Source organism: Silurus meridionalis, chromosome 11 (assembly GCF_014805685.1).
Source record: "Silurus meridionalis isolate SWU-2019-XX chromosome 11, ASM1480568v1, whole genome shotgun sequence".
Lineage (NCBI taxonomy): Eukaryota > Metazoa > Chordata > Actinopteri > Siluriformes > Siluridae > Silurus > Silurus meridionalis.
Window position 1 is genome coordinate 6947328 of NC_060894.1, and position 14949 is coordinate 6962276.

The 14949-nt window shown below is 38.5% G+C and overlaps 1 protein-coding gene across 1 annotated transcript in view; it reads right to left on the reverse strand.

Moving 5' to 3' along the window:
• Window positions 1–2395: 2395 nt before the first annotated feature.
• dscama (Down syndrome cell adhesion molecule a) overlaps window positions 2396–14949 on the reverse strand; it is a 69721-nt gene continuing 57167 nt past the window's right edge. Inside the window, exons 17-33 of the mRNA XM_046861964.1 lie at window positions 14687–14927; window positions 14014–14160; window positions 11854–12009; window positions 11331–11464; window positions 11038–11191; window positions 9813–9930; window positions 9462–9622; window positions 9281–9379; window positions 8642–8830; window positions 8265–8555; window positions 6956–7132; window positions 6821–6851; window positions 6551–6666; window positions 6284–6451; window positions 6000–6197; window positions 5314–5616; window positions 2396–4286 (exon numbers count right to left, since the gene is read on the reverse strand). Of these exons, the coding sequence (XP_046717920.1) occupies window positions 3970–4286; window positions 5314–5616; window positions 6000–6197; window positions 6284–6451; window positions 6551–6666; window positions 6821–6851; window positions 6956–7132; window positions 8265–8555; window positions 8642–8830; window positions 9281–9379; window positions 9462–9622; window positions 9813–9930; window positions 11038–11191; window positions 11331–11464; window positions 11854–12009; window positions 14014–14160; window positions 14687–14927 (3000 nt within the window). The 3' untranslated portion in view covers window positions 2396–3969. The remainder of the gene's footprint in view (window positions 4287–5313; window positions 5617–5999; window positions 6198–6283; window positions 6452–6550; window positions 6667–6820; window positions 6852–6955; window positions 7133–8264; window positions 8556–8641; window positions 8831–9280; window positions 9380–9461; window positions 9623–9812; window positions 9931–11037; window positions 11192–11330; window positions 11465–11853; window positions 12010–14013; window positions 14161–14686; window positions 14928–14949) is intronic.

Below are 14949 nucleotides of genomic sequence, written 5' to 3' on the forward strand. Positions count from 1 at the left end.
CTGATTTTATTATCTAATATGTTAAGGTAATTAAATAATGTTTTCAGTTAAAAAATAAAATCTATCAGTGGATTTTTTGCTAATCTTACATCACACACGAGTAATATAGTTAACATCATATAATTATAATTCTTGGGCAAAACTTCAATATTAATGTTTAAAATTATAAAACATTTTTAGCATTTGGTGACAAACTTTATTTTTGGGACATATCTAAAAATTAGTAAGAAAAGAAAAGATGAAATGCCTCACAAGAGAAAATAGATGTCTTGTTACATATCAGCAGACACAAATATGAGCCACGTGAACAATAAACAAGGTCTTTTTAAACTTTTTGTTGTTTTTTGGTAGTTCATGACTGCACAATTGGTAATACTAATACATTCCTACTTCTCTGGAAATACTTGTTTTCCTGACTTCTGAACAATTACAATTTTTCTAACTGATAAATTGCATCAAACCAATACTAATTAAAAATAAATTGTTAATTATTAAGAAGTCAAGAAAACAAGTATTTCCAGAGAAATTACTAATATGTCAGTCATGTTAGTTGCTTATCCATACTTTTGTAAGCAAGAAATGGACCAAGCTGGACCAAGCTAGACCTCAAAAAATGTACACCAATGTAACCTTTCCCAGTTAGTTATTTTACCAAATAATATTAATGAATCTGGTATTATACAGAAACACTTGTGTGGCTCACTCTGTTTAACATTTTAGCACTGCATGATTAACGGAAATAAAGCAGGCATAAATATTCCCCTCATGCAGTCACAGTTTTCCCCCTGACAGCTTGGCACTTCTCAGAAGTCTCCGATGTGGCACATCAGCCATTATTTACAGCAGCAGTTAATAGCGAAGAGGAGTGACAGTGTGTGAATCTCCTCTGACCTGTTTAATTTGCCGCTTGCTTCTGAGGAGGACGACGGAGATACACTTGTCACACAGAGTTATCTGTTTACTGATTATGCCGACAAGTATGATTTAGGGGCACAAAAGCAAGTTTGAAGGCTAAAGGAGGCTGCCAGAGGACTCTGAAAGCTTCCTGAATCAATAGGCCAATTTAGGCGAGGGCTTTGCTCTCTGCTCTTAGTGGACTCACTGTGTGGTGTCTAAGATTGTCAAAGCACACGCTTGTATGTGTGTGTGTGTGTGTGTGTGTGTGTGTGTGTGTGTGTGTGTGTGTGTGTGTTGGGTAACAAACGCTTTAGCCCCAAGGGAGGCAAGCTACACATTTTACTAATTTACAACACTGGTGACCTTTATATTCTCCTGCTCTTGGTTTGTTAGCATCTGACCACACATGCACCAGACTGTTAGCACCTCACCACACATGCACCAGACTGATAATTTTGTAAATTCGGCAAATTCAGGTTCATGAGGGAAAGGGTCCATTTGAATAGATGAAGAAAAGGAACCCACAGCCTTATCTTGGTGCGATATCCATTCATATATTTGTAATCACTGTTGCCGAGTCGGTCATTGCTGCTACTAGTTTGTGTTTGATTTGGGTACAAATTTAGTTTACCCTACAAATACACAGTTGTAATTGTAACATAAAAAATAACATTTTCTAACTGTAAAACAACACACAGGTGGATTTTGTACATGCATTGTTTACTTACTGTGTAGCTAATTGCTAGTTAAGAAAAAATTGCTAGTAAAGAAAACAACTGGCAACTAAAGGTCATTTATGATAGAAGACATCAGAGTAGAGTGAATTGAGGCATAAAATCTCTCATTGCCTCACTTTTTTTGTAAAGATTTTTCACAGAACACATTCAGTTCTTCAATACAGTGTTTTGTGTAATTCAGGGCAGCTACAAAATTATAATGTATGTTGATATTGATTTCTTCATGATTAATTACTTACAGTCAGTCAATAGGCCTTGTTATTTAAGCAGGATGAGAATGAATGATTTGTTGTATACGTTGTACAATTATCAATGAATTAATGCACATCTACTGTAGTTGACACATGCATTCTCAATGGGATTATTTAATCAGAACCTGCTCATGCTAGTACAAATTTGGTGATATGCAAACTTGGAACAAAATAGTATTGTTGAGAGCCAAATGAACAAAATCCCTCGATGATAACGTAATTGTGATGTGATTGCCACTAGTGTGGAAATCTGACAAAGCTATTCTGCAGCAAAATACAGTCCAGAAATGTGCTTTTCCCCCACCTTGGGTAATTTCTAAAAATCATTATTGCATTTTGAAAATGTTAATAATCTAACTACATAATAGATACATTTACGCACACAATTCAACCTTTTGCTTTATCCTCACATACCTCATGTGCCGATGTGTGACAATAAAGGGTTTTTCTTTCTGTTCCATCATTTACGAAACTCATTAACCACAGCAGACAGGGAGATCTCATTGGGGAACAACCTTTTATTAATCGAGTGGAAGTGCATGAGAAATCTTTAGTTGAGTGACACAGCTGTGAACACCCTGTCCAAAACAAAACAGTCAAACAAAACCTATTTGTATAATCAGCAAAATCAAGAAGAAAGGGAAAGAAGTGTGTGGGTGTGTGCAGGAAGGGGGGGGTGGGGGTAGATTCATCTATGTAAATATACCGGCATCTCAGTCATCCCTCTGCAAGACAGAGATGCGAGTCTGATGTGGAGCCGCACCACGTCGCACAGAGCCACACCTTTTCAAAGATTTCCACAGCCTTGCATTCTCATTCTTTATGGGGAATCTCTTCGGATTGTCTCAGTATTTTTTTTTCCCTGTAGAGGAGCCTCACTGCAATGCAGCAAAAATAAATCTAGCGAAGACGAGAGTGCGTGCCCTGTGGACACAACCTAGTGCACTGTACAGGGGTGATGGGAAAAAGAGGGGGTTTAATAAGCAGACATTGGCTAGTGCAGCGGGAGGAGGGAGTTCCCCCCGGACATGTGATGAATATTTACCTTGTAAACACCCAGTGGTAATTTACACCTGAATAAACAGTTTTAGCTCGTCCGCCTTTTACACTCGTACACAACGTAGGTTTCGATACAGTACAGTAAAGCATTTCTGTTACTCTTCATCGCGCATATTGCACCATTAGAAAGTGGGACACAAATATTCAGCAACCGAGACTCAAAACTTTCCTAAAACAATATGTGCAAACATGACTAAAGGACTTTAAAAAAAAAAATTATTAGTAGTAGTAATCGATCAAATCCAAACGCTTCCCTGTAATACCCACAAATAAATGTGATTTTTTTTTTCTCATTTAATATATATTATTTTATATATTAATTTATAGTCATAAGAATACTAAATCTTTACATTTGATCATTTTATAGTGAAAAACAAACAAACAAAGCAAAAAAAAAACCAAAAACCGTAAAGCCGGATCAACTTCCGGCTGTTCTCTATTTTAGATTTATCTTTAACTTCAGCATCGTCATAATTTTTACCGGTCGCTCCCCATGCACCCATAAGAAAAAAAATTGAAATCTTAAACGTTAAAAATCTGAAAACAGTGACAACTTTGGACAAGTGGTGATCACACACTCTAACACGCTCGCCCAATCTCTCTGGATGATTCATTCCATGTTTTGATATTAATTGAATCACACAAATAATAAAGTTCGGTAGAAAAAAATGGGCTCCCAGTCATTATAGTGCACACTAAATGCTAACATAAATAATAATAATAATAATAATAATAATAATAATAATAATAATCAGAATAATCAGAATAATCAGAATAATCAGAATAATTAAAGTTGGCATTCTCCCATCTGGAGTGTGTTTCTTTTTTTTCTTTGTTTTTTGAAAAAGTGAGTCTATGTGTTTAAAAAAGCATAAAAGAAAGTAAGGAATCGGCAGTGGCCCTCCCATGATGAAAGGCCTCTATGTACAACTGTGTGATGAGTTTTTTTGCTGTGTGTTAATGTGTACGGTCTGTATTTGTGTATATGTTTGTGTTTTGTGTGTGTCCAGTCCATTTCCTCTGGGTTATACCAGTGTGTAAGACTTGGTGTAGGGATTGCTGCTTTGTTTTAAATGTCCCCGAGAGTCTAAGAGGGACTCCTGCGACGTGCTGAGCTTGGCAGCCTGAGCCAAGTCCGATCCGGCTTCCCTCTGTGGCAGCGTGGAGGCGCCGGAGCTGGGCTGCCATTGCTGTGCCTCCCGGGCCGCTGGAACCTCCACCGGCACCGGGACCAGGCTTGGCCGCTTCATTGACCGGGTCTTCTGTGGCTCCATGCCTGACGCAGCCCGGTTCAGCAGAAAGTCCATGCGCAAGTATGGCGGTAGGTGCACCAACTCGCCCCCTTTATGATGACAAAGAGCAGATAATTGTCTAAGTGGAGATGGTATCATGGTAAAAGTACAAACACACACCACTTTATTAGGAACACCTGCTGATTTGTATGATTTATCATAGCAATTCATACAATTATGCTACACACATCTTTTCATACAGTTTAAGAGCTTCAGATAATGTCCACATCAAACATCAAAATGGTAAAGAATGTGATCTTTGATGGTGATCTGGTTGTTGGTACTAGGTGGGCCAACATCTGTTTTTTTGTGCATTGCAACATAAATATTTTTTAATGTTCAATGCAGAACATAAAAAAATAAAAATAAAAAAACTGATCACACTTCACAAACAGTACAGAGTTTACACAGAATGCTGCAAGAAAAGTTCTACCATATCTAGAAATTATATCTAGAATTATCTAGATAACTTCTAACATATCTAGAATTCTACCATAATTCAAATAACTGCTATTTATAACTGGGATTAGATTCATATTCCTCGTTAAGAGGATTGGAGCTTGATAAGGTCTTTTCCTGTTGTTGCCCCTCCACCTTAAGATTTTACATTTTATGCATTCTGAAATGCTCTTCTGCCCTTCATGGCTGTAGAGTGGTCTGACCATTCACCTCTGTTCCATCATTTTGTGCAATCCACTGGTATGGTCTCTGTGTAAAAATCTGTGTAAAGATTCTCAAATATTCAAACCAGCCTATCTGAAGCTCTGCATGATCTGTACTGAACTGCACTTTAGAATTACATGTAAATGAAATCATCTATAGATACCAATTTAAATTCCTTAAAATACAGTATAATATTTTAGTGAATTGAGTGTGAGAGACCAAATTATATATGCAATAAAGGAAATAACTTGTTTATTGTAATAACAGTTGTTTTATTGTGAGCTTTTTAGTTCTTGCTGATTAGATTTCATGATTATGGCAGACTGCCGGAACACTGAAGTACAGTATGAGTTTTCATAATTTAAATAATTTGAATGTCTTCATCAGCTCATTGTTCTATCTCAAACTGCTCACCTGGCCTGTGGGCTTTGGGCACAGCCATGTTCATGACCCTGCATACGTCCTGAGGTTTGGGTGGCGAGGCCGTGAACCTGCATATGCCCGACTCGGATGGCGTACTGGACGTCAGGCTGTCTGTGTAGTCGTTGGTTCCCGCCGTCATCTGCTCGGAGGACGTGTCTGAGATGAAGCACTCGGTGATGGTGAACTTAGCATGTCGGAGCTGCTCCTCCATCTTGGCATGCTCATAGGCCCGTGCCAGCTCCTCGTAGGTAGATGAGGCGCTCTCTGTGGACACCATGCTGCTCCGGGCTCGGTCTGGACAAACCACAGAACATTTAGCTAGTCTTGAGACACCATGTGTTGAGATCCAGGACGTGTTCGTGTCCTTATTCGTGTCTACTGTTCCTGGGATCTGCTCCCGAGTCATCAAAACCCTGACGAGGATGAAGCACTCACTGAAGATTAATGAGTGAATAAAATATTATTTGCTTATTTGTACCTTTAGAAAGCTATGATGTAAGTATGGAGACTTTTGAGTGAAAATAGAAATTTCATAATCACTTCAATCTTTTGGACACAAAAGATCGTTTTTTTGGCATTGTTTTACCTTTAATCAAAATCACCAAAAGGAGCACTAATTTATATAGATGATATAGCTTAATTTATATAGATGATATTATTAGATATAAATGAAGAACCTGTATCCTGAGACGGACTGACGCTGTAGCTGTCACTTTCTTTGTCCACAGAGCCAGGCACTCTCGGTGTTCCCAGCCTCCAGTCCGTGCTGAGTGTATGTGTGGAGACCTGCGGGTGAGGACGGTTTAGCGTCCACTGACTAGCATAGCGGCTTCGTGCAGCAGGGCCCGGTTTAGCTGCTCGCCGTGACGTGGGATCTGATTGATTATAAACAGCTCAGTTCACAGAGTAGCCCATACACACAGACATACCAGTAAAGAAAGATGCATTTTTCCAATCTTACTTGACAGGCTGCTTTTGCTTGTCCCAGGCCGAACATCTGAGACATCCACCAGTGGCCCTGTGGCCTGAGTTAGTGACTGGTAATGGACTGTATGCGTCGCTGTGGTTGTTTTCTGCTTGGCAGTTTCTCCAAAATCGTTCTCAGTAAGGAGCACGGTTGATCTGTCATCTGAACATGGGGCAAAATAAACACCAAAACAAACCCCACACCATTAGAGATTTCAGCATTAGTAACGTTCCAGGAGGTGCTAAGGAGCAAAAGACTTACCCACAGTCTCCATGGTGTCTCTCTCCTCAATTAGAAGCTGAGCTCTGGGGATGTCGATGTGCATGCGGAGTGTCTGCTGCTGTTTGTTTAGTGTGTCTGATGGCCGGGTATTTTTGCTGGGAGGAAACAGAGCATTTGCACAGCCCAGAGTTACACCTCTGAAGTTACGTGATGTTGTAGCATGAGGTTTTTTTTTTTTTAGAAAGTATAGTCAAGACTGAACCAACCAATCAGAATGATCAGTGCTGTGGAATTAATTAGTTTCCATACCTCATAAGCATCTCTGCCAAGCTTTTTGCATCTACAAAGCAAATGAAAAGCAATGCTTTTTACTTCTATAGGGTTTTTTTTGCCATTTCTGGTAACAATTTTGTTACTATTATTGCTATTATTTATAACTCTTACCTCTGAGCCTCTTCAATCTCTGCTCCCTCCTCCTCCTCCTGAGTACCATGAGCAGGATGAAGAGGAGGGCCATGCCCACTAGGATGCATGAGATGGTCACCATCATCTTCATGCCCTCGTTGTTACTCTTCTTCACCGGGTTCTTTACTGCAGTCTTCACTAATGGTGGAATGGTGCCTGGAAGGTTTGACAAGAAAACATATGAGATTAAAAGAAGGTCCTCTAAAATAAATGAATTTTCCTTAATATCATAAAATTTTAATCATATGTATCCCAGTATACAACCAAACCAGTACTAATTATGCACCTTAATAAAATGAGAAAACTGAAACTTACTAAACTTTTTGCATTTTTCACTAGGAATTCCACCAATTAAAAGTCTAGAATTGTCCTTACAATGCCAAATTAGCTACCTTTAGTTTTTCTTTTTACATCAGGAATGACTAGATTATAAAATTAGCAATAAGATGAATCAGCCGTTCATCATGTGAGCATTGCCTTGGTTCAGCGACCAACTTTAAAAAGCCTGCAGTCATCATTTGACCTTTTGTAGAAATCACCAATAATGCCCATTTGAGTGAGGCTGCACTTAAAAGATATGAACTCATCTTTCTTGTCTGAGCACAGGAACACTCAGCGTTTTTTCTTTTGCTAGAAGTTAAACACGGAACACGACCGAGGGCCAGATCTCCGAGAGGAAAGCCGGCTTCGCAATTACACAGCAGTCCCCGGTGAAAGGATCAGTCCGTTGCTCAGCACCCCCCAGACACACCACTGAGAAATGAGCTTGAGCTGTAAAGCTCAAGACAGGGGACAGTCCAAGGGGACTCATAAAAACATCTTAACACATGACAAGAAGTGCAGGAAAGTGCACCCAAGACCCACAGAGCCATTCTTATTTCAGCAATGAAGTAATAATAATATACACTGTATATTTCATAAATATTTCAGGTTTTTCTCTGTTTCTATTCAAAATGTATTTTATTCAGTGATTTTTTACAAATGTGTGGCTCCAATTTTGTTATAACAGTTTGATAAAGAAGCACATATCGATGGAAAAGTCTATTGTCCCAATACTTTTGTCTATATACTGTAAATAGAATCACTGTTTAATTTTTGTTTATTTGTTTTTGCAACATTTTAGTTCACTCTGAAATCTGTCTAAATATTGATTTAAAACTTTTGATACAGTATATACGCAGACACACATATACACATGCAGACAGATGAACACATATACACACACATATATAAAATGCCATGTATGTATGACGTGTAAAATATGATGTGTTTATAACATATTACTTACTGCCATCGTAGTTGAGTGTGGCAAACTTGACCCGTTTCTCAGCCAGCCCGGCACTGTTGTACACCTTCATCTGCAGCTCATACCACGTGGCCTCCTGCAGGTCCATCAGCGTGTAGCTCTTCGTCAGGGATGTACGCTGGGCTTTGGTCCACACCGGACTGTCTAGTGGTCTGTACTCCAGAGTGAAGGATGAGATTGGACATCCTCCGTCATTCCAGCCAATCAGGTTGAGCCGCACGCAGGTAGCATTGATGCTTGTGAACAGCTCTTGCTCTTTGGAGAACTGAGGTTCTGAATAACAGATTTTAGCTAAATATAATAAATGTGAATCTGCAAGTTAGCTGTGTGTATTTGGTACAGTGTAATATATGACATACCTTTCCCATGAGTCTTTGCTTCTATGATTTCACTGATGCGCCCTGGGCCAACGGCATTCTGGGCTGTAAGAGTGAACTTATACCAGGTGCCACACTTTAGAGTCTCCAGACGGTACGAGCGCTCGCTCGGGCTGATGGGAATGTTGCCCCACTGTTCGCTGTTGTCTTCCGAATACTGCAGAATGTAACCTGAATGCAAAATGAATGGACATGAAAGAAAACAAATAAATATAAGGGCCTACTGTCTCACGTGATGCTGATTAATTACTTTGTAGTACTAAAAGATAATAGCGAATACATGATTTAAAATATGACAAATTACTATTGCCATGTTTAAAAAAATTAATTAAAATTGTATCTGAGATTTTTTTAATAATACTTACACCATAGGTGTTTACAGAGACAAATTAAGCAGCTTATATCAGTCAATAATAAGTTGGGTAAATGCCATTTTATAGGTGAAATCAAAGAAAAAACTCCCTAGGAGCTAGCTAACAATTAACATGTTATACCAGGGTTGACCATAAGTGATGTTATTATTATTTTGTTTTAAAATATTCTTACACCAAAGAAGCTACATTTTTATTTTGGTAGAGAATTTGTTCAGATAAACTGAACTTCTATGTTATTCATACCCACCTCTAATGGAACTCCCACCATTGTCCCCTGGTATCCAGGACAGTGTAATGGACGTGGTCGTCGTTTTGGTCACCGTGAGACGAGGCTGATCTGGAGGGACTGAACATGTGCACTCATGAGAAACCAATAATTCTGCATGGTTCATTGTTTTTTTTTTTTTACCTCATTTGACCCAAATTACCTTGCACCTGCAGATTCAGCGTTATTTCATCAGTGCCCCAGTTATTGCTGGTGACACACGTGTAGTACCCAGAGTCCTCAGCTTTCACGGTCTTAATGACGAAGCTGCCATTTCCATGGATGTTGCGCCTTCCGTCAATGGTGGCCGGGCCCGGGCTTCCACTGACAAGACACAGGGACAAGACATTATCCTACTATCATCTTATTAAGTAGAAGTGGACATAAATTTATACAAAAAAATATATAGATTCATACACATGAGTAAAAGCTTGTGTGTATAAATCTAACAATCCCTGTGTGTAATGTGCAATTTCTGTGACCTTGAAGGTTTTCATTATGTTTATTCGTTTACCTTTCCTTCATCCATTTGACAGTGGGTGGTGGATCTCCCACAGCCCTGCAAGGCAGGACAATGTCTCGCATCCAGGGTGTTGTCACTGTGCCACTAAAGGTGAGGATCCTGGCTGGAGCTATGCAACACAACCACAAAAAGGAAGGAGCATGCGTTTTAATTTTTATTAAATAGTGACAGCTGCATTTTGAAGTGCAGAATGGATTTATAATACATAAAATAGCAGGGCAGTATGCCAACAAGTCTTTTTTTTTTTTTTCATTCAGCTAAATACTAGAGGCTTCTTTTCACTCACAGTTTTTATTGTTTTATTCAGGCATCCTAATAGACCTACACTTTTCTTTTTATCAGTTCTTGCCACTTCTACTGTTGTTATTGCTGCATTTATAAGCCCATCCACCTTTTGCTGTTTTTCGGTATTCACTTTAAATAATGTTGACATAGACTTTAACCCTCTGAATAATAAATGCTATGGTAAAATGTAAGATTTAGTTGTCATGGATACATAGAATTAAAAGCTTTGATTTATATTTATAACATTTGATTGCCTTTATTGTAAAGGTGGGCTGACAGAAAACATTGCAATCTGTTAAAAGGTTTATAATACACTATATGGACAAAAGCATTCTGGACTTTCCAGCTATATGTGGTTCTTCCCCAAACTGTTCCCATTAAGTTGGAGGCACACAATTATATAGTATGTCTTTGGATATGGTAGAATAACATTTTCCCTTCACTTGAACCAAGAGACACAAACCTGTACCTATACCATGCACAAAGCCTATTCTATGAAGATATGGTTTATATGAGTTGGAATGGAAGATCTTGAGTGGTCTGAACCCTAATGAACACCTTTGAGATGAATTGAAATGCTGATTGTACTCCAAGCCCCGCACCCTGCATCATTTGGCTGAATGAGCACAAATCTCCACAGCCACATTAGAGAAACATTTTCCTAGAAGAGTGGAAGGTATTTTAACCGCAACTGGGAACTAAATGTGGAATGGGAAGTTCAATAAGCACATACAAATCTTTTGGTCATTTGTCCACAAACTTTTATCCATGTAATGTACATCATATATACACTAAGCAGTATATATATATATATATATATATATATATATATATATATATATATATATATATATATATATATATTGCCATTACTACAGATAAATTGTTAATATAAAGATGATGCTACCACCACCATGCTTCACTGACACACCTTTAGCAAGGGGTTCGACCGTGATGACTTCACTGCTGTTTCCGCGGCCTGCTGCTGTCACTGCCATCACCCAGATGCTGTACTTCCTGTTCCGACTCAGATTCTGCACCTTGTGGAGAAATTCATCTGGAGCAGCATCAAACTCACTCACCACCTTCCGGAAGTAAGAAATCTAATTGAGGTTTAATACTTCAACACCCTTATATCCTCGATTAGCCAGAGAGGACATGTGCATATATGTGTGTGTTAAGTGTGTTTATATTTAAGAGTAGACACAGCTTCTCAGAAAATACCGTGGGGTACGAGCTGGAGCAGAACACTGTGTATTTCCTAATCACGCCATTTAGTTTGAGTGGTGGAAGCCAGGAAACATACACCACTGAGTTGGATGCTGCTGCTGCCTTCACTCCACCTGGTGGACCTGGAACTAGAGAGGAAAAGAGACACTAGTATGAATTAGATTTTAAAAACTTTGCATGATATTTCCTCAAAGAGCATATAATGCAAAGAGGTGCTTGGACCCCAATAACTGCTGCTTGCAGCATGATTTAGGAGTCCAAGGACTAAATGTTCCAATTTTTTTTTATAATTATTATTTAGCATGTTTCTTACTGTCCATTTATAAGGGTAAATAAGAGATGGAGGGAATTACTGAACCTGTACATCAATAAAAAATAAATCATCGGTTTCAGATGTACAAAATCCCAGAATTGTCTGTGTAAAAATGTTTGTTTAGTGATATAACATTTTGTGTCCAACAGGGATTACCATTTCAGAAGTGTTGTTTGTTTAAATCATAAAGAAATTCCTGATTACCATCTTCTTTGGTACGAATGTAGATCTGCTCTGATCGGACCCCGTCTCCAGCCCGGGTGAATGCCAACACCTGAATGCTATAATTGGTGAATTTCTCCAAACCATCCAGCTCGAGAGGAGGCAGCAGGGTGGTGATGTTTCTGATCTCCCCCAGTTCTGAATAATGAAACATAGAGACAGGATAAAGCTCAATACATACAAATTCAGCAAGACATACATAAAATGTAATACAGCATTTGCTGATTATTTTAAAACCTAAATATAATTGTATTTCCCATTCAGCAGCCAGCTATCTAGGCATACATTTTGCCAACATTTACCATTTAGCTGTAGTATTCATGATTTATGACTGCTTGCTACAGTGATACAGGATACAGAAGCTACCTGAAAAAAGTTACTTTTCTATTTTCTTAGCTAAATCATCAGTCAGGCTGGGAAAGACAATTGACTGAAAGGGAAAGGAGGTTGAAAATGCATTTACACCTAGTAGTAGTAATTTTCACTTCACACCAGCACACAAACCAAGATACTGTATATCAGAAGCAAGCATGGGGGTGTGGTTGTTGTGTGATTGGTCATTAAAAATACTAGAGAAGCCTTGCTGTTTTATTGACATTTTTGAAAAAAAAAAAAAAAAAAAAATAGGTAAATATTCGTCTCACCCACATTCAGTGTTAAAAATCAGTTCCTCTGATTTTCTTGTTTTAAAGAAAACTCAAAGGACTGCAGGAAGAAATCCAGGGCAGAATTTAAATATCTATCTTTCACACCCTCTATCTTCTTTTTTTCTCTTCCTGTAACAAGCAGTCTTTCCTATAATTCACTTTCTGCATGCATTAAAGCCTACAGTCTTATAATTAGGCAATGAAAAAAAACAAATTGGTTAGGAGGAAGGCGGTGGATTAAAGGATTTTTCTTTAATGTGGGAATTGTTTTCTGTTCTAGGTCTTTCCAGACCTATCTAAGGCTATGATGCAGTACTTTAAGAGGAAAAGAAATATGTGAACTGTCAGTGTAACATTTATAAGGAGTAAAAGTAGAAGTTGCAATGGGGTGAAAAAAGTGTCACTGCTCAAAGATCAAACCATTTATCTATTCAGACTTAATCAGGACTCGCAAAAAGACTGAACGATAATTTGCTGTAATGTAGCCCACATTAATAAATAACAGACACTTTTCGCTGTGGAAGTTTTTAAAGTAAGAGTGAAGGGAAAGGTCTGCCACCTTGTGGTGAAACCTTGCCTGCTTCCGGAAAGTCACTTGAAGAAGTGCTACAGAACCTTACTAAAGATTCATTTGAAATTGAATATAATTTATACTATAATTTATCTCCCATTTAATCTTCATCTCCTCAGAGTTACTTTAGCTGAGGGAGGATTTGAGCAGCATATTACCACAAACTCCTAGTGAGAAGAGGAGAGAAGCTAAAGAATGACTTAGATTGGGTTCACATTTTAAATTTTTGGCTAGATAGCATCTACAAGACAGATCATTTTAGATGTCACTGTCCTCTCTGCTGACTTTTCTAACTTTTGCTCTGCGCTTAGAGACGGAGGTTCCTGCATTAAGGAGTAGAAAATACTTTAGATACATAAGTTCTCTTATTAAGTACATCAGTTAACTTGAAAGAAGTGTTAGTTTGCTAAAGAAGCTAACAATTGTTTTCATTCATTTATTTGCCCACAAATTGGTCACTTGATAATTCCCACCCTAACCCACCATCATATGGCAATGAGAAAGATGAAACGTTTTCTCCAAGCCACCTGAATTGATTCAGTTTGCTGCTCATATACCAGAATACTGTAGCAGGACACATTACGGAAAAAACACTTTCTGCCCTCTTCCACATACCTGACTTCAGACACCCACAATTGGCTAGTGAAATAATGATTGACAGAGGAAGGAGTGTATTGCCCTCCTACCCAAATAAATACCTCAATTACCTTTATAGCCATTTTATTACATCAATGTAAATGCATGTGCATTTCGTTAACATGTAAACAAGCATCTATAAATATATTAATTTTTACTTTGTTACATGTGGGATAAATTATTAATGCTTTTTAACATTTAACTAAACAGTAATATTGCATAACTTTTCCAAACCACAACCATGTGAAAGAACAGTGACCTGCAGCCTTGTGAGCACTTGTTCTTTACCTCCATCAGGTAAATTTGCCCAGTAGATGATGCGAAAGCCCTGCAGGACACCATTCAGAGCTTCCCGAGCAGGTGTAGACCACGACAGAGAGATGGTCTCAGGAGACGTGGCTGTGGCAGTGACCTTCTCTGGAGCTCTGCTGGGAACTGAGTGGGAGAGGGAAAAAATCAGGAAAACAGAACTGTAATAAATATGACAGGATATTTATTACAGAGGTGGTTGGCAAAATAATTGTATATATTATATACAGTATGTTTAATTATGTCACTGAGTACTATTTCGAGATCTTTTACACTTAGACAAACATATTGATTAACACAAAACTTGTAATAATAACAGTTTGTTTAATAAAACCTTTGAGGTCATTAAACATCCCATGAAGAATAAAAGTATAAACAATCAAACTTTTTTGCTAGTGGAACGTTCTGACTAAAAGGCACATTATACATTTTTTAAATCCAAATTTAAAGTAAAGAAACTACATAACATCTCCACATGATGGCAGCAAATCCACACTGCTGCAACACCAACACCACAAACAGCATTTAGAAAGACTTTCAGCCTATATTTTGCTGCTTTTTTTTATTTACACTGCTTTACACTATTTAGTATGTATTTAAGTTATGTAAGTTGCGTTGTGTAAACATAAACATAAATCTCAGCATGTCATACCATCCTCCATGGTGGTGGCTCGCACTTCACTGGAGGCAGGTCCCGGTCCAGCACTGTTGCTCGCCTGCACCACTACCTCATATTGTGTGAACTTCTTGAGGTTGTTCAGGGTGAGTGTCTCTGTCTCACCCGTGCTCTCCACACTCAGGCAGATGAACTGGTGGCTCCCGTTCACCGAGTGTTCCCTGTGGCACACCTGATAGCCCCTGATCATGCCGTTCTGGAGATGTTTCTGAGGAGCCTGAGGGGAAATAATTACCTAT